This window comes from Schistocerca gregaria, chromosome 5, assembly GCF_023897955.1.
Source record: "Schistocerca gregaria isolate iqSchGreg1 chromosome 5, iqSchGreg1.2, whole genome shotgun sequence".
NCBI classification, from domain to species: Eukaryota; Metazoa; Arthropoda; class Insecta; order Orthoptera; family Acrididae; genus Schistocerca; species Schistocerca gregaria.
Window position 1 is genome coordinate 568259390 of NC_064924.1, and position 27035 is coordinate 568286424.

Consider the following 27035-nt stretch of genomic DNA (forward strand, 5'->3'; position numbering starts at 1 on the left):
GCACCTGAGAGTGCAGAGACGCTGTGCACGATCGTACAGCCACGTCACGTAATCCGAGTGAGGAAATGGGCTTGTTTGCAGTGAGACAACGCCTGCAGCTCCACGGTGTGTCAGCATGGCATCAGAAAGAGTCTAACTGGCAGTGGTGTGCCCAACAACACTGAACACCGGAGTGCCATCATGCCATCTTGTCCCATCATACCATCTTGTCAGATGGGTCCCGTTTATGTGTACAGCACAATGGTGGATGTATTCCTGTGTGGGTACTCTAAGGAGAGTGACTGTTGCCAGATTGCTTTCATCATCCTCATATGGAGCCAGCACATGACAAGATGGCACGGGGTGCCTTTCACTGCGCAACACGATCGCCTCTGGTTCATATAGCTGCCATTTGGACAGGAGCCATTTCATTTCTGACGTATTATGACCAGTGACTGACCTATTTTCGAAGTCTCCGCATCATTCTCTTTAAACAAGATAACATAAGACCGCATGTTGCCCGTGCTATCCTGACTTACCACAGTGTTTGACTGTTGTCCTTGACAGCACATTCTCCAGATCATCAGGCATTGACACACTGTATTCTATTACCTACGTACTCCTCAATTCAGTAACAGAGCTGTCTGATACTACTATAACTCGTATTTAGCATTTTAGACGACGGTGAGAAACTCAATCGTCTTCCGGAAGTCATTATGAGGCATGAACCTGGTCGCCGGTATCCACTGGCTTCTTGATCTCATGGACCAACAGACAGAGCTGGGTTTCACACGATCGTTGTTTTCGGAATCCGCCTTCACTGCTACAGTACAACTAGAATCGGATAAACTGACACGGGTAGTTAACGCGCACTAGACAGGAACATCTATAGAGACGACGCGCCAGGTAGATAGAGACGAATTCGATGGTAGGAAATTCGTGGCATTGGTGGATTTCATTGGCGTGTCCACGGTAAACATACAGGGTGTTTCAAAAATGACCAGTATATTTGAAACGGCAATACAAACTAAACGAGCAGCGATAGAAATACACCGTTTGTTGCAATATGCTTGGGACAACAGTACATTTTCAGGCAGACAAACTTTCGAAATTACAGTAGTTACAATTATCAACAACAGATGGCGCTGCGGTCTGGGAAACTCTATAGTACGATATTTTCCACATATCCACCATGCAAAGCAATAATATGGCGTAGTCTCTGAATGAAATTACCCGAAATCTTTGACAACGTGTCTGGCGGAATGGCTTCACATGCAGATGAGATGTACTGCTTCAGCTGTTCAATTGTTTCTGGATTCTGGCGGTACTCCTGGTCTTTCAAGTGTCCCCACAGAAAGAAGTCACAGGGGTTCATGTCTGGCGAATAGGGAGGCCAATCCACGCCACCTCCTGTATGTTTCGGATAGCCCAAAGCAATCACACGATCATCGAAATATTCATTCAGGAAATTAAAGACGTCGGCCGTGCGATGTGGCCGGGCACCATATTGCATAAACCACGAGGTGTTCGCAGTGTCGTCTAAGGCAGTTTGTACCACCACAAATTCACGAAGAATGTCCAGATAGTGTGATGCAGTAATCGTTTCGGATCTGAAAAATGGGCCAATGATTCCTTTGGAAGAAATGGCGGCCCAGACCAGTACTTTTTGAGGATGCAGGGACGATGGGACTGCAATATGGGGCTTTTCGGTTCCCCTTATGCGCCAGTTCTGTTTATCGACGAAGCCGTCCAGGTAAAAATAAGCTTTGTCAGTAAACCAAATGCTGCCACATGCATATCGCCGTCATCAATCCTGTGCACTATATCGTTAGAGAATGTCTCTCGTGCAGCAATGGTAGCGGCGCTGAGGGGTTGCCGCGTTTGAATTTTGTATGGATAGAGGTGTAAACTCTGGCGCATCAGACAATACGTGGACGTTGGCGTCATTTGGACCGCAGCTGCAACACGGCAAACGGAAACCCGAGGCCGCTGTTGGGTCACCTGCTGCACTAGCTGCGCGTTGCCCTCTGTGGTTGCCGTATGCGGTCGCCCTACCTTTCCGGCACGTTCATCCGTCACGTTCCCAGTCCGTTGAAATTTTTCAAACAGATCCTTTATTGTATTGCTTTTCGGTCCTTTTGTTACATTAAATCTCCGTTGAAAACTTCGTCTTGTTGCAACAACACTGTGTTCTAGGCAGTGGAATTCCAACACCAGAAAAACCCTCTGTTCTAAGGAATAAACCATGTTGATGTTCTAAGGAATAAACCATGTTGTCCACAGCACACTTGCACGTTGTGAACAGCACACGCTTACAGCAGAAAGACGACGTACAGAATGGCTCATCCACAGGCTGAGTTGTCTTCTATATCTTTCACATCACTTGCAGCGCCATCTGTTGTTGAAAATTGTAACTACCGTAATTTCGAAAGTTTGTCCGCCTGTAAATGTACAGTTGTCCCAAGTATATTGCAACAAAAGGTGTATTTCTATCGCTGCTCGTTTAGTTTTTATTGCCGTTTCAAATATACCGGTCAATTTTGAAACACCCTGTAAGTTCGCATAACTGGAATTTTCCATCGACTTTCTTGTGTAGTACATCGGATGTTTCACATCAGCTGCGTGTCCGTCGGCAGAGAACAGAGGTGGTAAACGTTCACTTCAGCTCGCCGCTACCTGCCGCGTGGAGGCAGTTAATTCGGTGGGTGAGTCACAGTCGGCCGCAGTGTATCGGCTCCTCTCCCGAACATTCCATGGCCGCTTCCCGCGTGACATCGCGTCACCTGCTGCACTTCATTTCAAACTGAAATCGCTTGTGGTTCGTTACAATTTCAGATTTAATAATAAACGATAATTTCCAGAATGAAATTTTTACTCTGATGCGAATAGTGCGCTCATTTGAAACTTCCAGACAGATTAAAACAGTCTGCCGGACCGAGGCATGAACACTGCACCTTTGCCTTTGGCGAGCAAGCTGAAGTTTGGAAGGTAGGTGATGAGGTACTGGAGGAAGTAAAGCTGAGCCGTACGTGAGTCGTGCTTGGGTAGCTCAGATGGTACAGCACTTGCCCGCGAAAGACAAAGGTCCCTAGTTTGATCTCGGTCCGGCACACAGTTTTAAGCTTGCAAGAAGTTTCAGTACACGGTAAATATAGTTTAAAAAACTTTTCAACCATGCCCATAAAGCGTGGTCTCTGGTCATAACAACATCGAAAAAATGCACCGAAGTAGTTCAAGGAAGGGCGACTCGTTTTTTGCTATCACGAAGTAGATCAGAAAAAGTCCTGGTCTTGAGTGATCTTGGATTGTAACAATTTATGACAAGCATTTTTAATTGTGGTTAAATCAGTTTACAAAATTTCAGTCAACATCTTACTCCGAATGTCAAAATTTGTGCTGCCTTCCACTAGCATATAAAAGCTACACAAGTTGCGTTAAGCACTGAGGGAGATTGATGAAGCTCATTTACACTGTTGCTCAAAATAAAAACACCACCAGGTCATTGCAACAATGCATGACAGACCAAATGAAATTTTAGAACATAAGATGTTCAGCAGTTATCTCTTAGCAATAATAAAATAAAAACAATCTACAGGAAATACGTTGCCTTAAGCGCAAGTATAGCAAAATCCAAATAAAAAATGAAAACTGTCATTCGGAAACGTACTGAAAGAAGTGTGGTGTGGTTTTTTCACAGAACTAATGCAATTCTCTTTTTACGAAGAAGAAAGATTATGATCAGAACAGCTCCAGTTACGCTGTAGCTGTTCCATATTTCCTGTGCGTCCGCGTCTGTGACTTGCAGGCTGAGCCGCTCTGTCACAGCTGCCGGCGATTAGCAAGTTTCGTCACAATGAATCTGGTCACTTTATGAACACAAATCGCCAACTAGTTTAAGTTCCTAATGGATTTGTAAAAAAAGAATTAGGAGACATACTAACCTCAGATTAGCAAGAACAAAACTATGTCCGAACATTAAATAGCATACAGATGAAGGGATGAAAGATCTTATCGTCCCGTTGATATCCATATCAGCAGGTGAGGAGCACTGTTTCGGATGAGAGAAGGATGATACAAAAAGGGCCGTGTCTTCCTCAAAGGAATCATTGCATCTTTCCTTTTTAATTACGTAAACTACAGAAAACCTACATCAACGTGGCCAATCTTTAGTGTATTAAGTTAATGTACACGTATATAGTTAATGTAGACATATAAAAGGGAAACTTATAGGACTGTCCTATCACTTGCCGGATGTGGATTTGACTAGGGTCTGCGAGGAAAATGATTCTGCAAATGTGGTGAAACAATATGGAAAAATTACAGACGACTTGCACCTAGCAGAATGTGCCATGTTGACCGTGTGGCATGTATTTGGCGCCTGTCGTCCTCAAGTATTATATTAATAAATAAATGGAAAGACGGAAGTCTTGCATTCTTATTTAGCACTGACAGACGTCTACTAAGAAACAAGTTGCGGTTCCTACGATCCTCACATTCGTGTTTGATGATTCTGATCGATCGGGCAAGCTTGCGCCATGACATTTGGCCCCGTAATACAACTGACTCTCGAGATGAAAGACATTTAAGAATGGTTGCAAAATTAACGGCCATAGCAAAGAATCTTAAGCATGAAACTAATTTGTCGTCAGTTTCACAAATGAAATTTGGGGTCTGGTAATGGAACTATTTGTTTTCCCCATTTAGTAGATTTTTTCCAATGATTGTGCATGTTGTTACTGTATTTAACGTGAAAAGTGATTTGATGGACTCTCCACGATAAGCCTCTTCATCTCTTTAACTACTGCAACAAATGCTCAAGTGACAAAAGTCATCGGACAGCGTTATGCACGTATACAGATGGCGGTAGTAAGGCGTACACAAGTAGAAAAGGGCAGTGCATTGTCAGAGCTGTCAACTTTATTAGGGAATTCACGTGGAAAGGTTTCCGAAGTGATTACAGCTGCGGTATGGTAGTTAGAGCTAGACGCATGGGACATTTCATTCAGAAAATCGTTACGGAATTCAGTATTGAAGATCTACAGCGTCAAGAGTGTGCCAAGAATAACAAATTTCAGGAATTACTTCCCATCACAGACAACACAGGAGGACCTTCACTGCCACTGACAGCAGCGGCATTTGTGTAGAGATCTTAATGGCAACAGACAAGCACTACTGCGTGAAATAACCGCAGAAATCAAAGAGTTACATACGACAAGCGAATCAATTAGGGCAGTGCGTCGAAAACAGCACATCGCCTCTCCTGGGCTAATGACCACATTGGTTGGATCCTAGGAGGCCGGTCAGATGAGTCCCGATTTCAGTTGGTAAGGGCTGATGGTAGAGTTTCAATGTGGCACTGACCCCATGAAGCCATGGAGCCATTTTGTCAACAAGGCACTGTGCAAGCTGCTGGTGGCTCCCGATGTGGGCTGTGTTTACATGGAATGGACCGGGTTATCTGGCCCAACTGAACCGATTACTATCTGGAACCGTTATGATCGGCTACTTGGTGACATTTACAGCTATTCATAGACTTAATGTTCTCAAACAACGATGGAATTTTTATGGATGACAATGAGCCGTGTCATCGGGTCACAATTTTCGCCATTGGTTTGAAGAACGATCAGGACACTTCGAGAGACTGATTTGGCTACCCAACGGAGGCTACATGGATCAATACTTCTGCTGGGGATTCCAACGACTTGTTGAGTCCATGTCATGTTCAGCTGCTGCACTATGCCAGGTAAAAGGAGGGTCCGACACGGTATCAGCAGGTATGCCACGACTTTTGTCAACTTAGTGTATATCCACTTGAACCTACTTACTGCTTTACTCTGCCTGCACAAGCTTTCCCCCCACACTTCCCTCTATTTACAAATCTCTCTTCCTTGATACCTCCTGTGAGTCAAGTTGTGCCAGAAAGGACTTTTATCCTGATTTTAAACACTCTCTTTTAACATCTCGTTTCAAAATTTTATATTCTCGTGTGCACTGTTTATTATCCACACTGCACTTCCACAGAAATACGACTTTCCGAGACAAATTTATGTTATTTTACCCATAATGGATCTCATCCGACGTTAAAATGTTTCTCTTTCTCTGGAAATATTTTCTTACTAGTGACAATCTGCATTTTATATCCTCTTTACTTCAGCTATGGTCAGTTATTTCGCTGCTCAACCAGCAAATCTCTTTAACTAATTTCAGTTTCTCATTCCTTAACCTAATTCTTTGGGCGTCGCTTGATTTGTCCCTACTACACTCCCCTACCCTTGTTTTACACTTGGTGGCATTCATCTTATAGTCTCTTTTAAGGCCACTGGTTAGTTGCATGTTCTGTTGATCATTTGCACAATTAAGCATAATGACGTGCAACGAGTCGTTTTAGACTCACATTACACGTCGATATCTAAATATATATACCCACTGATCATCTGCAATTTTTTAAGAGTACAGTTGTGAGTGAATAATTCCTGCACAAACTAGAAATTCTTGAGGGTATACTTGTTGTTGTTGTTGTTGTCTTCAGTCCTGAGACTGGTTTGATGCAGCTCTCCATGCTACTCTATCCTGTGCAAGCTGCTTCATCTCCCAGTACCTACTGCAACCTACATCCTTCTGAATCTGCTTAGTGTACTCATCTCTCGGTCTCCCTCTACGATTTTTACCCTCCACGCTGCCCTCCAATGCTAAATTTGTGATCCCTTGATGCCTCAAAACATGTCCTACCAACCGATCCCTTCTTCTAGTCAAGTTGTGCCACAAACTTCTCTTCTCCCCAATCCTATTCAATACCTCCTCATTAGTTACGTGATCTATCCACCTTATCTTCAGTATTCTTCTGTAGCACCACATTTCGAAAGCTTCAATTCTCTTCTTGTCCAAACTAGTTATCATCCATGTTTCACTTCCATACATGGCTACACTCCAAACAAATACTTTCAGAAACGACTTCCTGATACATAAATCGATATTCGATGTTAACAAATTTCTCTTCTTCAGAAACGCTTTCCTTGCCATTGCCAGTCTACATTTTATATCCTCTCTACTTCGACCATCATCAGTTATTTTACTTCCTAAATAGCAAAACTCCTTTACTACTTTAAGTGTCTCATTTCCTAATCTAATTCCCTCAGCATCACCCGATTTAATTTGACTACATTCCATTATTCTCGTTTTGCTTTTGTTAATGTTCATCTTATATCCTCCTTTCAAGACCCTGTCCATTCCATTCAACTGCTCTTCCAAGTCCTTTGCCGTCTCTGACAGAATTACAATGTCATCGGCGAACCTCAAAGTTTTTACTTCGTCTCCATGAATTTTAATACCTACTCCAAATTTTTCTTTTGTTTCCTTTACTGCTTGCTCAATATACAGATTGAATAACATCGGGGAGAGGCTACAACCCTGTCTCACTCCTTTCCCAACCACTGCTTCCCTTTCATGCCCCTCGACTCTTATTACTGCCATCTGGTTTCTGTACAAATTATAAACAGCCTTTCGCTCCCTGTATTTTACCCCTGCCACCTTTAGAATTTGAAAAAGAGTATTCCAGTCAGAGGGTATACTTGTCAAGAAGAAAGTTTTCAATTTGTTTTCAAATTTATTTGCTGTCTGTCAGGCATTTTATACCATTGGGTAAGTGACTAAAAAGTATGGTGGCAACATTGTTTACGTCTTTTACATGCTAAAGACATCGTTAATGTGGTGTAATGAATGTCACTTTTTCTTCCAGTACTGTAATTATCTACATCATAGTCCGTTTTGAACTAGATTGGATTATTTACAGCGCACTTCACGAGGGATCAATATACTGTGAGGTGGTAGTCGAAATGCCTATGTCTACGACATGAGTGTGTAAGCACCACATATTATTCTTACAGCACAGATTTTCCTTCTCAATGATAGTTACCCAAGAATATTAAGGAGTATAAAACTATTGAATACAAGTATGCAACGTATGTCAACTTATTGACTTGCCTCTCTCCAATGTCTGCAAATGATTCTAAATGCACTCGTGGCTGAACTGAGTTGTTTTAGGAGTTCCGAAACGTGTTCTTCCACTTTAAACTGTCAATACAGACATCAAAGTATTTTGAAGTTACTCTCCTATTTATTACTTACTGAACATGTATTAAACTTACCACTGATGTAGTACCTCTAGACGTGTAGAACTGAATATGTTGTCTCTTTGAAATTTAGAGTGAGACCATTCGCAGAAAACTGTTCATTCCTCTCAAATGTTCGGTCTCGGTCAGATTTACAACGCCCGTCGACACACCTTAAATTTTTATTTCTGCTCTCCGAACTTTAATTCCCTTTCCAAATTTTTATATTGTTTCCCTTACTGTTTGCTTTATTTACAGATTGAATATCACAGGGAATTGGCTACAATCCTGTCTCGGTCCCTTCACTACCACTTGTTCAGTTAGTTGTTTCTCAGTATAAGCTGTAAATAACGTTTCACTCCACGGTAACTTATTGCGACACGAGTGTCAAGCAAATTGTCTAACAAGTCTCAGTGCGTTCCAGTATTGTAAAATAGCGATATCAGTCCCCAGCATTAGTGGCAGTACCTTTGGACACCTGTGGCTGCGGTATAAACTTTTGTTTCACATGCTGATCATTTTTACAACAAATTCCACTTGAAACAGGTGTCGCTCTAAGTGCTTTAGCATTAAGGATTTCGTCTCGCAAATACTGCACATATTTCTCCTGTGTATAATGTACGTATTGACAGCAGACGCGATAACATTAAAACAAAGAATGATAAATTGTGTGTATCTTGCTACTGTGGTTACAATCTGTGCGTACTAAGATTAATTGTAGATGTTTTGCACTCGGTGGATCTTAAATTTGCGTCTCCACGCGTCAAGCTGTGCTGAAGACGTCAGAAAGCCTCAGAAACGACAACTAGAGCTCTGCTGCAGTAACATCGATCGGCAATAGCGCTGTCTGCGGGACCGGAAGCAGCAAGTTGCAAGTTCGAGCTCACAGTCTTCTTCACTAAATTCTTAGACTGTTACTTTAGTTAAAGGAGACTTCATATGAATTACTGAACGGTATAACTTCTTAAACATATTTGAAAGAGTAGACTGTTAGACAAGTAGAACTTTAAATGTGTCACTATTCCAATATGACAATGCACGTAGACAATTTTTGAGTAACCTGTTGAGATATGAAACAACTTTTTCTCGTTAAAAAGCTAACTACTTTGATCAACTTATAAATCCAGAAACTGCTGAAAATTTTTTTCTTTTACAGGATTAGACAGAGAAAATACACCATGTACCCTTCTGTGATTGTAACGTAACACATTTTTTTACGTTTTATCTGGAGATGCTGTGGGACTAAAACTGAACCCTGAAGGCAAAAACGAAATGAAATATACGCACACTGCGTTAAACAATCCCTCGCAACCACTAAACTGTCGCGCTTTCAACAGGACAAATTTTAGTTCTCATTCATGGGTATCTTCCTGAAGACGTCAAACCCAAGTGCGTTCGATTTTGTTTGACTATACACCATCACAATCCGTCGTAGCATACGCCATGAAATGACCTATCTCACGAGTACTTTATCAGAAGCATGATCGTGTATATCATCCAGCATATTAAATGTGCTGATCGTCAGCACGGTGATGTGCTATATCCCACAATACAAATGAAATTAAGTAGATGATTCTGCCTATAACGCAGCAGCACTCCTGTTGCCACCACCTGACAATATGATTCGAGCTTGTCGCTGTCGTGCTGCGGCGGATGTGACGTCACGGATGGACTGATGCATGCACGCAGCGTCCATGCAGTAGAAGGGCATGTTAATTGAACGCCCGCGCAATACGCACTGACGGACCAGACAGACAGCGCTACGCCTGCTCGCCTACAGACCTAATAGCATGTGCAAATTATCACGAGCTCGAGTCTTGTGCTAAGGTGACGTGCGTGATATGTCGTAGTGTAAGCACGGATGTGCTCGCGTGTAGCCGCGGTAAAGCTGTGGGATCTCCTCCGGGAAACAGAAGCCTGCAAGTTCCTCACGCACCCGCAGAATTACCATTAGTATCGACCACAAAACTCTCCCCTTTAGCATATAGGAGACTGAATTGGCTACTCATATGAATCCACATTACAGGTACATCGCTGCAGGTTTAAGGTGAAAGGCACTCTCAGTTCGCGGGGAGAATCTTAGCCGGTCTGAGCAGTAATGATTTACATTGTCCTTTGTATGTTTCCTTTGTCCTCCAGAAAGGAAATTATGCTCTTTTTATTATGTTACAACTACACGCCGATTTGGTGGAAGCTAATACCACGCGTTTCCCCCTATATATTAACACTCACGGACATCAGACATAATTATACTAGGGTAAAATAAGACATTATTTCCCAGATACTGCTATCATATCATGGCAAATTAGTATTTGTAGATATATCACTATTCTGTGACATTAGGCCAACGGCGACTTCATCCGTGTCACTTGAATTACAAAACACACGTCACCCACGTTACCACTGAACTATATTCTGCTAATGTTTCTATCTACAATATACTTCATTCTACGCTCAAACTATCATGGCAAAAGCTATAGGCACTCATTCTTAGTTACAAGATCTAAGCAACGTGAGTATAGCGACGGCTGCGGTGAATAATAAAAGGTTACTTACATGCTGAAAGACAAATCGGAAGCACCAGTCTGATGAGTGTAAATGACAGCAAATACTGTGTCATCTTCCTGAGTTACTGCGCCTGAAATAAGGAACACGTATGATACACCAACTAGTCAAAATATAAAACATACCAATCGGTACTCCTGGAAAGTCTATTAACCTGCTCACGTATTTTCATTCAAACTACTCACTTCATCGCAAAAATACAGTGTCTTAAGCAAACTAAATTGTTGAACAAGGAAATAAACAGCTTCAGCAAAGCAGCATCTACATATATGCTTGTACCAGTTCCCAACCGCTGGTTTGTAGTTAGGAGTACTTTTGGTATCGTTTTTTATGCAAACGGTGTTATTAGTTAGTATAATATCGACGTAACTAATTCCCCTTAATTTATAAATACAAATTTCGTTGAAGATACAAAAACAAAACTTCGTTGTTGACAACCGGTCGTGTATGGATGTTTTATTTACTGCTCAGCAGAAACGAGAAGAACAAAGTCCACCGCAGCTAGATATATCTACGGCGTATCTACCTTTCGTCTTCCAGGCAAATTTATTTCCACGAATAAAATGTTTCGAGATAACACGCCGTCACTATCATATTTCTGTACCACGTTTTAAATATTAGCAATCCAATTTTTAAACAGTTGACAAAGATCCAACAAACGTACATCCACCTAACCGAGCATTACGATATTCTAGAAGTCTTACAAAACAATTTTAGAAACAGTGCCTTACCTTCAAAGCGGGAAGTTTATATCTGGTATGAAACACATTCAACAGCGGCGTTAAGCGGAAAAATCACGGAGATTGTGGACTATTCTCTTGTTTAAAAACTATATCCTTCTAACAGTCACTCATTTCGACGTAAATATTTACAAGAAAAATTATTCGGTTATGTTATTAAACAGTCATTTACACAACGGCACTCCAAGCCTCCCTACGGCACTATACACTGACGTCTTCTGAGCTCTAGCAGAAAACACACAACGCCCAGCCAAAGCACGTCACTAGCAAAGATACCACACTGCAATCTCGATATTTCTCTCTGGCTTGAACGTACATCTTTGGAAACGTTAAAACACGGTGCGACACCTTCTCTTTGGAATGTTTTTTCATGGCTGACTTAGAAGCTAAGAAGGTAATCGTTACTGACACTTGCAAAACACAATCTTCTACCTAAAATTCATTTTAGTTGAGATGAAGAACAATTACCATCGTTTTCTTACAGTTGCAGGAACGATGGAGCTAGTACTTACGTTCATATTGTGAAATGATTCGCGGCTAGGGATTAAGGTGAAACCGACCTATTACAATGATGTATTATTGTTATTATTATCACTTTAAATTATCTTTATTTCAACGAGAAGAGTGAAAACAATAGGACATAAAGCTTTGAAAATTCCGCCCAGCACAATTATTGGGCGAGATGGCACAAAGATTAGAGAGCTATGTTTACAATAGGTTTAGATTAGATTAGATTAGATTAATACTTGTTCCATAGATCATGAATACGACACTTCGTAATGATGTGGAACGTGTCAGGTTAATGAAAGATGTCTGTACAAGAAATTACATTACACAAAATATTGCATGACACTAATGCTTGAGTTAGTTTTTTCCCTCCCTTAATTTATATCTAAAAATTCAGCCAATGAGTAGAAGGAGTTGTCATCTAGAAATTCTTTTAATTTATTTTTAAATGTTGGTTGACTATCTGTCATGCTTTTGATGCTATTTGGTAGGTGACCAAAGACTTTTGTGGCAGCATAATTTACCCCCTTCTGTGCCAAAGTCAGATTTAACCCTGCATAGTGAAGATCATCTTTTCTCCTGGTGTTATAGGTATGCACACTGCTATTACTTTTGAACTGGGCTGGATTATTAACAACAAATTTCATAAGGGAGGAGCAGGGTTCAGATCCCCTGTCTGTCCAACCAGTTTTCTCCGAAATTACTTGTGACAATTCCTGAAATGGTCCATTTGAAGGGATCATAGCACATTTCTACATCATTCTAAATCTTGATCCATACTCAGCAAACTACCGTGAAGAGCATGGCAGAGTGTATTTCCTTCCATAACAAGCATCAGAATTTGACCTCATTCACTTTTAGAATGCGAGAAGTATAACGGCATAAATGCGTCTGCATGAACATTAATTCATGTAATCTAATCTTCATTGTCTCTGTGGGAAGGAAATGTAGGAGGCTGTAGTATATTCCTTGTTTCCTCAGTTAACACCAGTTCTTGAAACTGGCTTTGCTTGGTAGTTGACAACTAGCTACTAGGTTTTGACAATTTACACTTGTTCATTGACAGTTCCCTGTGTGTAAAACAATTCTGTGGCCATTTGTGCTGGTATTCTTGGTACACATTCAATATCTCCTGTCAATCCTGTTTGCTATGGACCCCAAACATTTGTTCAATATCCTAGTGTGTGTTGCACGAGTGTTTTCTAGCAAATTAACCCCCTTCTGGAGAGGTGACGTTTTACCACCTGCTTTACCTATGAATGAACCTATGTGACTTATCCATCTTCATAAACACAGACTGTTACACACAGATATCGGTATCAGATCAGAGATTCAGCTTCTGGCTCATTGAAGATATACGTGAGAAGAAAATTGTCTTTCTTTGGATCACTCTCTTATGAAGCTCTAGATCTAGATTTCTGCAGCTTTTTCAGGCAGTACTTCATTGGAGGCAGCTGTATAATTTGCAAGACTTCTGATGTTACTATTAAAATTGTCTGCTAGATCAGACACTTCCCTGGGGCAGTCCTGAAGTGTCTGCAACATCCATCGATAACCATCCTTCCAAAATAACACACTGTGTCATTTCTAGAAAGTAATTCTCAATTGAGTCATACATTTTGTTTTGTACCACATAAGATAGTATTTTGTTAGCAAGTATTGGTGTGCCACTTACTCAAACCTTAGAGAATACTGCATCTGCTTATTAACTTGATCAATTGCTTTCAGGATGTCATGTACAGAAAGTATGAGTTGCTTTTTGAATGACTGTTGATATCTAAATCCACACTGGTTGGCGTGGAGGAGGTTACTCTATTCTAGAGACCTCATTTGTACACCACTTTTGCTACACTTCTTCTAGATGACGATGAGCTGTACTTTCTTACAACTACAGAGCTCTGTTTTCCATTCGTTGCGTCCATTTTAATATTTTCTTTGGGTCATGACAGTGATCTTTCGGACACTCCAGTAAACTGTGTTAAAATTATTTTAGATTATTTTCAGTGTGATCTTTGGAAATACAATTGACTTTCTTAGCGAACTAGCTGTCTTACGAACAGTTTATTTACCATTGATTTGAATGGGACATCATATTGACAAAATGACTTTTACACTCATTGTTGGGTAATCGGAAGTTCTTTGAAAGCAACAACTGAGTTTATTCTTTTGAAAGGTGACTCTATTTCTTTATGCCAAAATAGTTTCAGATGAGCCTAATTTTAGTTTTGTAAACAGAAAAAGGATGCAACGTTCTTTTATCGTTTACTTACAGCATGGATATCATATTAAGTGTAAAACGCGAAAGAGCGCCTTGAGACACGACCTGTGATCGAAATTTTGAATCGGCATGTATAAATTATGGCTCCAAGGACTTTCACAACAGAGCCCTCAAATAAAAAGTTCTCGGTTTACTTGCCGCAAAACATTCGGATGAAATCCCAAACTTTCGATAATTACCTCCATAATCGTTTTCTGGGGCTAAGTATGATGTGAAACTGTCGAGGTTCCATTTCTGTATGCAGAGGAAGGCATCTCATTGGCTGGTTTATACCGTGATGGCATCACCGAAATGGCGCATACTGATGTGGTCCTTTACATCCACAGCCTATGTTTGTGCTCTCCAGCAATCGTCGCTTGCAGCGCCATCGCTCGCATTGGTAAGTAAACTGGGAGAAGTCTTCCTCTGTGACATTTCTTTATCAAGAGCACGCTTCCATGCATTGCTAAGTGTCTCTGTTAAGTCGTTTACACAAAGTCTACCGCTTCGATGATGACATTCGAGGCACGAGCAAGTATTCTAGTTTTTTCTGACAAACAAATCTGTGTTTATTTAAAAGGATGAGCATAGCCACTGCTGGTTTTTGGAATTCCTGTACTTAAGATGACGCTATTGCTCACCACAGCAATCGGCAACAGTCAGCATAGACTGGGCCACAGAACTTTTTTCCACACTCACAAAGAATATTATAAATTCCTAGTAATCTCAGGCCGAGATTATCTTTAATGGGTCACAAAATTTCGTTAATTGCCCTTACAGCTTGAAGACTGGCCTCATTTCTTGGCTATTTAGGGCTCTATCTAATTAGTCGTTGCAGTGCTGAGTGGAAGCCCATTATGTACTGATGTTCCTGATTGGCTGAACGGCGTTACGACTTGGTTTCCTTAACAGCATGGAACTAATAACACAAACAGAATACCTGTTTCTTTTAAAAACCATGGTTAGATCGCTAACCTCGGAGCCGAGGTGGTCCTTGTCCTAAATAGTCCTGGCTTTGTTTACTAAGGTGTTGAGCATAACTCTCTTCTGAGATTTCGCCATCCTCGCTAGAGAGAGTTATGCTGAACACCTTAGAACACAGAACCAGATGTATTTTGCAAAAAAGACAACTTTGTCTCCTATATTAACCAGCTGACCACCGTTTCAAGAGAGAACAAGTATTCTGTTCATGATATTACGTCAACGCTGTCGTACACAGTGCTGTTCAACCACAGCAGGAGGAGCAAGACAAAGCATGACCTTCATTCTGCAGTGCAAAAGCAGGAAGTAAAATAGGGAGAGTCCTAAACAGAAATCAGACCAGTCTTTGAGGCACCCAGGAATATGTAAGAAATGTTGAGATCTATTAAAGATAGTCTCGGTCTGAGAGTACCAGGAATTTATAATATTCCTTGTAAGTGTGGCAAAAGTTATAAGGACCAGTTTATACAGACTGTCGCTAATCGCTGTGTTCAGCATCAGGGTCTTGTTAAGTACTGGAATTTCGAAAAATCAGTGGTGGCTGTGGACAGCCTGTTAAATAAATACAAGCTTTTATACATCTACATCCATACTCCGCAAGCCACCTGACGGTGTATGGCGCAGGGTACCCTGAGTACCTCTATCGGTTCTCCCTTCTATTCCAGTCTCGTATTGTTCGTGGAAAGAAGGATTGTCGGTATGTGGGCTCTAATCTCTCTGATTTTATCCTCATGGTCTCTTCGCGAGATATACATAGGAGGGAGCAATATACTGCTTGACTCTTCGGTGAAGGTATGTTCTCGAAACTTTAACAAAAGCCCGTACCGAGCTGCTGAGCATCTCTCCTGCAGAGTCTTCCACTGGAGTTTATCTATCATCTTCAGAACGCTTTCGCGATTACTAAATGATCCTGTAACAAAGCGCGCTGCTTTCTGTTGGATCTTCTCTATCTCTTCTATCAACCCTATCTGGTACGGATCCCACACTGTTGAGCAGTATTCAAGCAGTGGGTGAAGAAGTATACTGTAACCTACTTCCTTTGTTTTCGGATTGCATTTCCTTAGGATTCTTCCAATGAATCTCAGTCTGTCATCTGCTTTACCGACAATCAACTTTATATGATCGTTCCATTTTGTTTGGAAAAACAAGGATACTTATTGATGAGTCGAACTATTGGGACTCTGCGATCAGAGAAGCAATTGAAATTGGACTATGCGAAAACAGCTGCAATAGAGACACCAGCCAAGCATCTAGTAAGGCGTGGAAGTGGTTTTTCAACAAACAAAGAGCACAAAGGAAGACTTTTCGCAGATTACTGTCCAATATGAGTAATGGCTTTGCCAGCGATGATGCATACAGAGTGCAAACATAGCCTATGGAGGCATAGGGCGCTGGCACAGTATGCGTCATTTCCATGATGTCTTCACGACATAAACCAGCAAATTAGATGCCTTCCTCTGAATATAAAAGTGGGAGCCTTGACAGTTTGACGCCAGTCTTAGATCATGAAGACGATGAGGGAAGCAATCATCGAAAGCTTGGGCTTTTATCTGAATTTAACGTGGCAAGTAAAGCAAGAAGTTTTGATGCCATTTCTGAATTGTATGAAGACATGTTTTCTTTCGTAAAAAATATAACAGTTATTCAGACACTGACGGTTCCCAAGATAATGAACATTTATCTTTTAGCATTCAAACTGAAGAATACAACAACGAAACATATAAGGCAGACTACAGATGTGTTTATTTCTTTATTAGTCATGATGGTACTCAGTGAAGTAAACCACTACCTCCATTGAGCAGAATCTCACAAAGACTGTTAGAGGAGATAGTGCATTGTTCTAGTTTAGAAGGTAGTTGCACTGCTAGTATCAAGAAAAAATATGGTTTAGTTTATACTAGAAAGGTCTCTGACCAGGCATGAAAGATCAGTGAGGCACTAAGAAAGACACTGAAGCAGAACCTCAACAAATATAATAATGGAAAATTTTTTCACAATTGTTTTGGTGTTGTCAGGATAAAATTACAACAGTGGGAACTTTGAGACAAAACAAATAGGAAAACCCATGAGAAATGAAGGCTTCTAGTTACAGAGAAATTTTATCATGTACATTTGGTTACAGCTACAATTTGTCAATTATATGTTATGGGCCCCATATTCAAAGTAAATGAAGAATGTAGAATGAAGGAAGAGATAATTATTATATAAAAAGAAACGAGGGATGAATTCTCTTGATGAGACTGCATATTCATACACTTACAAGAGACAGTCATGATGATGACCTTTGTCTTATGGACAAATATAACGGATTTAGTTGCCACTCTATTAAAGCAAAACTGACAAAAGACGAATTTCCCCCAAGAAATTAGGGCAAGAAACCATACATCCCCATAGGAAGAAAAGTATCACCATCCAAGCCTACAAAAGAATGTTATAAAAACCACAGTACACTCTAGAGTTAGTCATTAACAGTAAGAGCTAAAGATTGTGGAAACTGGAAGATCAGAAAATAAAGGTGCCTCATTCATATGTGTTGATTATACAGTAGAAGTGTTCAAACATGGAGCAAAAGGACAAAAATATGTGTCAATATTTGTAAAGAGTGTTTAATAAATGAGCAAAACTTATGGAGTGATCTGTGTAGAATTGAAAATTATTGTTTAATCTAAGGAAACTTATAATGCAATTTATTGTATTGTATTTCATATCATACTAAACTTAAGATCACAATATTGGACTAATATTTTATTATTTTTCTGTATCATCAAATCCACTATAGTTTCATAATATTGTTTTAATATAAAAAAGATCAGATACTGATATATTGGAAGGATGGTACATGATTTTCTAAAACATACATGAGCAACATGGATGCTTGTAGCAGAAGATAATATTTCCAGGAAAAATCTGAGAGTGACTGTCTGATAGCAGATATCACATCACTGTAATAGCTTGTCTGCTTGTAGGTATGGTTGTGTTACAGACTGTTATCTACTTGTCTTTGAGTACGTCCCACACAGAATGACTTTGGAATCCGATTGCTTGCATTTATTGTGATCCACAGTACAACCATATATCTAGTGCAGTAAGCAACTGTCTTTTGTGCAGATATTCCATGTGTTCTACATTTCTACGATTCTGTCTCATTCATAATGCCATATTTTTGCCAATTTGTTGCAAGGAAATTTATCTTCTAATTTGTGTCAGTCCAGCATAAATTAATGCCTTTTGATTTTGCATTAATGTGTACATTGTTTATTATAATGCATCTTTTAGTATTGTTAATCAGACTGTACGTGCCATTGTTTTGAGCTAATGATCGAAAGCTATATACGGCATTATTAAACACTGTTTGTCCAATGTAGAAAATAAACTAAAAGATTAAAAAATTAGTTGTGTCCTTTCTTACACCAGTAATGTTACAATGACACTATGATTAAAAACCTGAAACAGGATATGATTAGAAAGGTGTGAAAATATTTTTGTAAACCAAAAAATTTATCAGCAAAAAGTTACAAATACTCATCAGAGTGAAGAAACATTAAAAATTGTTTAAAAACTGTGATTCAACATTGATGCCATTTGTAATGCAATGCTGGCTGTTGTAGGCGAGCGGTTCTAGGCGCTTCAGTCACGAACCGTGCGACCGCTATGGTCACAGGTTCGAATCCTGCCTCAGGCATGGATATGTGTGATGTCCTTAGGTTAGTTAGGTTTAACTAGCTCTAAGTTCTAAGGGACCGATGACCTGAGATATTAAGTCCCATAGTGCTCAGAGCCATTTTTTGTAATGCATTCTTTGGTTACAGAGCAACACATCCGATTTTTAAGTAATTGTGTTATCATATCTTCCATTTTGAATATCAACAGGCATAATAGAGTTTTAACAACTGTCTTCTGAAAGCTATAACTTTCAGTTGTTTGCACCAAGTGAAACTCAGGGCCATAATTTGATTAGATAACTGTGGAACACCTCTTAACACTAGAGTCAAATTAGCTGTTTGAAACAGTTCTTACCAGAGACATCTCTGTCTCCCCAGTTTGACACATTATTCTGCAGTGTCAAGTGGGATGAAGCACTATTACCTATGCCAGCACATTGTAACCTGTAGCTATCAAGGAAGTGCAAACTCTTAGAGCTGGTATCTTTACAAACTTGATATTTTAATCTTTTTTCACATTCCACTGCAACTTTAAGTGGTATTTTCTCTTTTAGATTGATGCCTTTGTTTCCACTGATACACACACCAACAATATAAGATGACCATCTTCTTCAGATCCTACAATAATCACCCTTCTGTATAAAACTGAATGTAGTCTCAGCAAGCCATAATGGGTTTTGTTTGTCCGTGAACAAATATAAACGACTGTTTCGATTTTTTTATTCAGAAATAGTTATAACAACATTATGACATTGCTTATTATAGTTCCATAGGCCTACAGATAATCTTCTACATTACTGGAAGCCTTTGCAAAAACAAAACATTTCTTGAAAGTGACGTTCGTCGTTTGATCGTACATGCTTTTCGTACATCAGATTTTATCTCATTTTTCTGTGTTCTGAATCGCATTATCGAAAATCGGCGTTCACGTGACGGTTCTTCTCAGGCAGTTGGCGTATGTATCATAGTAATTGTTGATGCGTAGTAGCTTGTGGTGCTTGTTGGAGATGTATGTCCAAAAATATCCTTCGCTCCTTTCTTTACTGTACAGTAAGTAAAATACTGCATGTCCCTTCAACCACTTGACGGTATTGTTCTTCGAGGCAGGCTATAGTTCTTGTTCCAGATATAAAAGGCACGTTGACGTTATCAAATACAACGGTTTTCTCTGCATAGTTACAAATTTTTTTCTGATTGACTACCATATGTTATTTGCATTTCCACAGACAAATTGATGTTCATCTGAGTCAGTCAGGTTGCATGTGGTACACAAAGGGGAATCCGCCAGATGAATGGAATGTAGTCTAGAGTTGGTTGGAAATTTCCTATTCACAAACTTGTTGGTAAATGCTTGTGCTTTATTGTACACATCTGAAAGATTCAGTCCACCGTTGTCAGCCAGTAGAGTCAACGTTTGGTATTTGACTTTGAAGATGTGGCCATGGCTGACAAAGTGTCCAAAAATATCCAAAATCCTGTTCGCCACTTCCCTCGGCATTTCCCTCGACATTGGCAGGACTCGCGCCACGTTATTTGTTTTAGAGGATAAGTAGCCACTCTTTGTGTCTCATCAAGAGTACTGAGATTGTGCTGACGTATACAGGCATGGGTGGTGGTGAGGATTCTTCTGTAATTAACTGCGATGGTCTCCCGAATATTCCTTGTATATTCCACCCCAAGACATGTCTGGTGACAGTTTTCTTTATTGGTCCATGAATGGAACTCCTAATACGCTTCCAATATTCATTAAGCCAGACATTTCTATTCAGTTTCGATCCAGATGCCAGTTCATATTAGTTTATTATGTCGAGTGCTTTCTCTGTCTCGTCGTTGTCTTTGGCAATATATCCAATATCATCGGCCTACTGGATTGACCATTTACCATAATTGTCGATGTTGACTTCTGCAGAGAATTTGTAAAGATGTCCATAAAACATTCCGGAAAGTTCATGGCACATATGGTATGAAAAAGGTAAGCATGATCGACTCTTTCGAACACTTTCTCAAATTCCAATGACACGATGGCGCACTTTATTTTGCAGATTGTAGCAATGGAAATAATATTTCTGTAGTCGCACAGAGTGTGGTAGATGGACCTGTTTTTCCTATGCTCGATTGATATGATCCAGTGACTGTGTTCAGTATTGATTTTAATCTTTCATTTATGATGAGTGCCAATATTTTATAGTCAGAGTTTAGGAGAGTGATAGGCCTGAAATTTGTCACCAAGTTTCTGCAGGATGTTTCGGGATTAGAACTGTGGTTCCTTCTAGGAAGTCATGTGGATTCATTAGTTCGTTACAGATACACATTAATTTGGGAATCAACTGCCTTCTGAACATTTGATAAAACTCCGCCCTAATTCCGGCAGGCCCAGGGAACTTGTTTTCCAGGCTTTGTGTTATAGTGTCTGCTACTTCTTCTTCTGTAATTTGAATTAACAGGTTGTTTGCTTCTACGAGGTCGAGCCTGCTTGTTAATCCCACCATGAAGTCATTGTCTGCCGGGATATCTGTTGTCGTATTGCCTAATAACTCTGTGAAGTATTTGTGAATTTCGTTCTTGATGTCACTTTTCTGCGTCAGTAATCTGCCATCAGAAGATCATAATTCGGTTATTATTTTACTACGTTGCCCCTTCCTCTCATTGATCACATGATATATAGATGTTTGTTCTCCTTGTACAGCATTGTGAAGTCTTGCTCTTACTTGATGACCTTCCAGCTGTTTCCGCTTCACTCTGAGATGTTTAGCCTGAATTTGTTTTATTTCCACATAGTTGGCAATTACGGACACGTCAGGTTGGTACAGGTCACGAAGGACTTAGAACTAATATCCTACCGTCCTTTTTTGCCGAACGTTTTTCTCTCGTGAGTGATTTATCAGCGATTTTCTTATTGCGGGCTTTACACATTTCATCCACCATGTCAGTGCCGAGGTATATGAAGTCAATTTGTTCTCGCAAGCGTTGTATACTGTATTGAGTATTTCATGGTATTGAGGGTCTTTTAGGTGTTCCACGTTCAACTTCCATATGCCTTGTCTACTGTACGTTTCTTGCCTTTTAAGTTCATAGAAAATATGTATGCCGCGTGTTCCGAAAAGATAGTGGGCCGTAACTCTGTTTGGAGGACTTGCGTTTTCAGGTCAAATATTACATAGGTTCTGTCGATGCGACTAGCGGAATGATTCGTAATATGAGTGAAACACGGCAATGTACCGTTCTTGAGCTCCCAGGTGTCAACCAATCGCAGTTCTGTGATTACGGTTCTGAGTTCTGCACGGTAATTAAAATGCGGCGTCTGGTCTCTTGGAGACAGCAAACAATTATAGTCACCTCCAAAAACGATATGCTCCTAGCGGCCACCAAAAAGGACAACTATATCATCAACGCGTATTGGGAATGGTGGGTGCTAGACCGCTGGCTTTTGCCAGTTTCTCGACATCTTTGATGATGATTCCTTCTTTGGTGAGTATCGCCGTTCCGAGGTCACGATCGTTCCCTGGATTTACGACTGCACTGTAGCCTGTGATGGTATCCCGTCGAATATCTTATGCTTCTTGTAAGATAATATCAATATCGGCGGCATAGAGCATATTTTGCAAGTTCTTAAAGTTTAATTAGCTACAGATCTTGTTTAGATTCATCGTCCCGGTTCTATAAGATTGTAATGAAGTCGTGATTGATTAAATATACAAGTCGTTATGGTCTACTCTGGACGAAGCCTAAGGCTTTGCATGTAATGGACGAGACGACGTGTCGATCCTCATTTCCTTGTCTTTCTGCACTGGAATCTTTCCTCCATGTAGGAAAACTATAACAATGCAGTCGTTGTCATGTTGCGGATATGGTGCAGTTTATCTGATGTCCACAAAGGACATCAGCATTGGCTTTCAGGCTAAGGGTGGAAGCATTTCTGAAATGACTAAAAGTTAGTAAGTAGTTTGTAGGCCACTATGGTTAAAGTGTACTGTGCATGGCAAAATGGTGCTATCAAAAATAGACGCTGAGGTAACTGTGCTTCACTGTGGGCCATAGGTGACAGTGATGAGTGATGGCTCCAGAGATGTGTATGGGCAAACAGACATACAACTATTGAGCAACTGACTGGCTAAATGAACCTAGAGGCTACTAGCAGTGTCTCCTCAACAACCATTCAGTGTACATTGCTCCATATGGGCCTCTGCAGCAGATGCTTGGTTCAGAAACCCAGGCTGACTGCTATTCATTGGTGATTAAGGCTGGATGTCCACTGAGGGGCAACAGGTGGCCTTTCCAGATGAGTCACATTTTGTTCTCCATTGTACTGCAACAGTCATCAGAAGTTTCCTCCAGAGGAGGGAGCATTATTGTCTGGTAAACGTTTCTGTGTCATTCCTAGGACTATATGGCCATTCTCGAAGGTACACTAGATCACAAGTGTGCATCTACCCTTGGGGACAATCTCCACTCCTAAATTCAGTTTGTTTCGCCTCAGCTCAATAGCATCTACCAGCAGGACAATACAACTTGTCACACAGCTCACAGGATACGCTGATGGTTCATGATAAGTTTACTGTACACCACTGGCCATCAAACTCCCCAGATTTAAATCCAATCGAGAATCTGCAGGACCATCTTGAGCGGCCTGTTTATGCCATGGATCCTCAATCGAGTAATTTAGTGCAGCTTGCTAAGGTATGGGAGTTGGCATGGACCCGCATGCCTATTGGTACCTTCCAGAACCTCATTAACACTCTTCTTGCAGTCCGCCCTGCAAAAGGTGGTTATTCAGGCTTTTGATAGGCGGTCACATTAACGTAACTCCACAGTGTGACAATGTATCTCTCATGCAACGTTAAGCAAAATGATCCTGATGAAAGAGGAATAAGTAAAAAAACGCGAACCATACTCTCATTTGAAAGGTATTAGCAAATTTGTAACAAAATATACATTAATTTTCATTTGGCAATAGTTACATTATTTTCACTATCATCATGGAAGAAAAATCAGTATATAACATTAATTTACATTGGTAATGTTATTGCACTTAAAATATGCTCAAGTTATATTTTACATGACCCTAACATTATTTGGTGTTATCAATAATAATATAGATGTCAATTTTTTCTACTAAGAAATTCATCGTTGCAGTACAAGGATGTGTCCCATCAATAAATTCCTTAGTCTCCTTTTCATCTATTTATCTCTGCACAACTACTGCAACCTACATAGATTTAAACCTGTTTACTGTAGTGAAGCCTTGGTCGCCCTCTATAATTTTTACGACCCACATATCCTCCACCCCCCACACACATTTTCTTCTGTTTCATGATTACTTGTTGCATCAAGATGTGCCCTATCAGCTGATCCCATGTTTCAGTCAGGTTTGGCCATAAATTTTCATTCCTCAATTCAGTTTGGTACCTACTAATTAGCTATTCATTTTACTCATATAACGTTTAGCATTCTCCTGCAGCACCACATTTCAAAAGCTTCAGTTTTCTTCTCATGTGATCCATTTTTCATCAATGTTCCACTTCTGTAGAAAGCTATTGTCCAGACAAACACCTTCAGAAGAGACTTCATAACACTTAAATTTATATTTGATGTTAACAAGTTCCTCTCCCATAGAAACAAAGTCCCTTCAAGGTAATGGCATTGTTTCAAGGAGATCAGTAAGTGATAGCTTTGTGTGGAGAACAAATGGCGATATTAAAGAACAGTGCAATAAACTAGGAGTCATAGTCACTAATCCCAATAAATTTCTTAGTGCAAAGTGTCTTGCCAATGGCGGTTTACATCTAAGTAGGCAAGACTCAAAAATACTTAGTTGGATGTTCAAGATACTTGCCAGGTTATAAAACAATAAGGGAAACTTATAAGTAGTGATGGGGATGATAAAATATGTAGCAATAAGAAAAACAAAGTCAAACCATCATCTGGAATGAAATATGCTAAAGAGTATAAATAAGAATCAAAGTAGATACATCATGCACAGGAATATAATTGATTCTTCATGTAACTAAAGCTCTAAAATATATGATTTGGAAATGATTCTGTTAGTGTGCCAACATTAGAGTTATTTCTTTAAATAAGTGTTGATTTATTGAGGACACAGTTAAAATTTTAAACAAAATCAGAAATTTCAATTTAATGTGCAGCTTTTGCAGAAGAAAGAAAGCATGTGGAGGCTCATGTATATAGTGATATAAATTATGAAACAAGGAGTTGTTCTAATAGTTAAATGATAAATGTGTGTGTTTGCAAGCTGTTGTCTAGAAATAAAGATCTTACTAATAAATATTATTGTAATATTGATATTTAGAATACCAAGGAAGTTTTCTTATCTAAGATTCAAAATATGTTAGTAGATGGTTCTAGAGAAAAAAGAAAAAAATATAATAGCTGCTAATTTTAATATTCATATAATAATTGAAAGAAGTTGTGCTCCAAGGCTCACTGACTTAGTAAAGACACATAACTTCAAACTGAATTTCTTTGACTCTGCCAGAGAAAATGGACACCAGGGACCTGATATTGTTTTAACCAATAATTAGGTATATGAATATGCATAAATTTTTGTGTAGATTTAGGTATCTCAGATTATTGTGCTTCGTTCACTGTGTTGCCACTGACTGATAAGATTATTTCAAATGTGAAAATCCATATGAGAAGGAAATTCGACAAAACATACTTTATGATGTTTAGTACTAAACGGGAAGCGAGGAATGGCCTTTTAATCATTGTACCTAAAATACGAAAAATTGGAGAAATTACAAAGTAGTTTTCTAGATGTCTTTTTTTTAATGATACATTTCTACCTATAACCCAGACCATTTAAGTGACAAATTAATTTGGATCATCCTGTGTACAGAGATGTTGATGTTAGGGAAAGACAGCTGCACAAATAATTAAAATATAATAGAAATACCTATTTTCACTGGATATGTTAGAATTTTTAAAATTATATTTGAAATAACTGGAAAGGCAGCAAAACTATTAACTAATAACAGAATAATTTTAAAGCATAAAAATAAGAGAAAGGCTGTGTGGTCAGTTATTAAATGTGAATTAAATGTCAAGGTCTGTAACCAAGAAATTTCAAAAATTAACTTTGAAGGAATCATTATTGTTAAGACCAACTCAAATAGCAGAGTGCTTCAATGAATACTTTATAAATGTAGCAAAGTCTGATGTGAATATAATAAATTATCATGATAAAGTAAATCCCTTTGACCTCAAAGAAAACTCTTGGGCTGGAATACCCACTAAAGTTATTAAAGCAGTACACAACATAATTATTGTATACCCACTAAACAAATCAATGTTCTGAAGAGGGTCGATTCCCAGAGATACTGAAACATTCTGAAGTTAAAGTAGTTTTCAAAAATGCATCCAGACACACCCTATCTCCATTCTACTAGACATATCTAAAATATCTGAAAAAGTTACTGGTACCCATACCTATAACTTAATTGCAAAATCCTAAACAGTCAGCTTGGTTTTCAAGAAGGGAAAAGCACCATAGACACAGTAAACAGCTTTGCTGAGAAAATAAGCACATTGTTAGACAAGAGCAGTAAGGTGACAGAAATCTTCTGATTCCTTACAAAGAGGTTTGATTCTATAAACCACACCTTGTATATTCATGAACTTTGCAAGCACAGCATTAGGACAGTGCCCTGCAGTGGCTTAAATTCTACTTATCAGACAGAAAGAGAATAATTAGCATTACTTTAAGTGGAGCAAAGTATTATTTTGACTGAAAAATGGTATTTCAGGGTCTGCCACAAAGCTCCACACTAGGCCCTGTCTTATATCATTTCTGTGTCAATGACTTACTGTTGAATACCAGCTGCCCCTCATTTCTGTTTGTAGATGATACTTCTATCTTAGTTGAAAATCAGGATGCAGAAAAAAATCCCAAATCTTCGATCAGTATCCTCAGCACATTAGAAACTTGATATAAGTTGAATGGGTTAACTCTAAACCTATTTAAGACTTACATGATGGAACTGAAAACCAAACAGTCAAAATGGGAGCAGATTAAGATTATGCACAACAACCAAGATATAAGAGAAATAGACTCAACCAAATTCTTATGATTAAAGTTGAACAAAAATTTGAAAATTTGTGGTGGCAGGTATGTACCGATTATGTAGCTAACAAATGGAACAGCTATGCATTTGCAGTGCAAATATTATCAACTGCATCTGACTTGGACACATGAAAGGTAACATACATAAGTTACTTT

At 39.4% G+C, this 27035-nt stretch overlaps 1 protein-coding gene across 11 annotated transcripts in view; it reads right to left on the reverse strand.

Moving 5' to 3' along the window:
- The window catches only part of LOC126272844 (piezo-type mechanosensitive ion channel component), a 651486-nt gene extending 639850 nt beyond the window's left edge, over positions 1-11636 (reverse strand). For 9 of the 11 annotated variants that reach the window (XM_049976056.1, XM_049976052.1, XM_049976050.1 and 6 more), the window contains exons 1-2: positions 11384-11612; positions 10644-10725 (exon numbers count right to left, since the gene is read on the reverse strand). In XM_049976056.1, coding sequence (XP_049832013.1) covers positions 10644-10707 — 64 coding nt within the window. In that variant the 5' untranslated portion in view covers positions 10708-10725; positions 11384-11612. Of the gene's footprint in view, positions 1-10643; positions 10726-11383 lie in introns of all 11 variants that reach the window. The other 2 variants (XM_049976053.1, XM_049976051.1) reach the window with 2 other exon arrangements.
- Positions 11637-27035: the final 15399 nt, after the last annotated feature.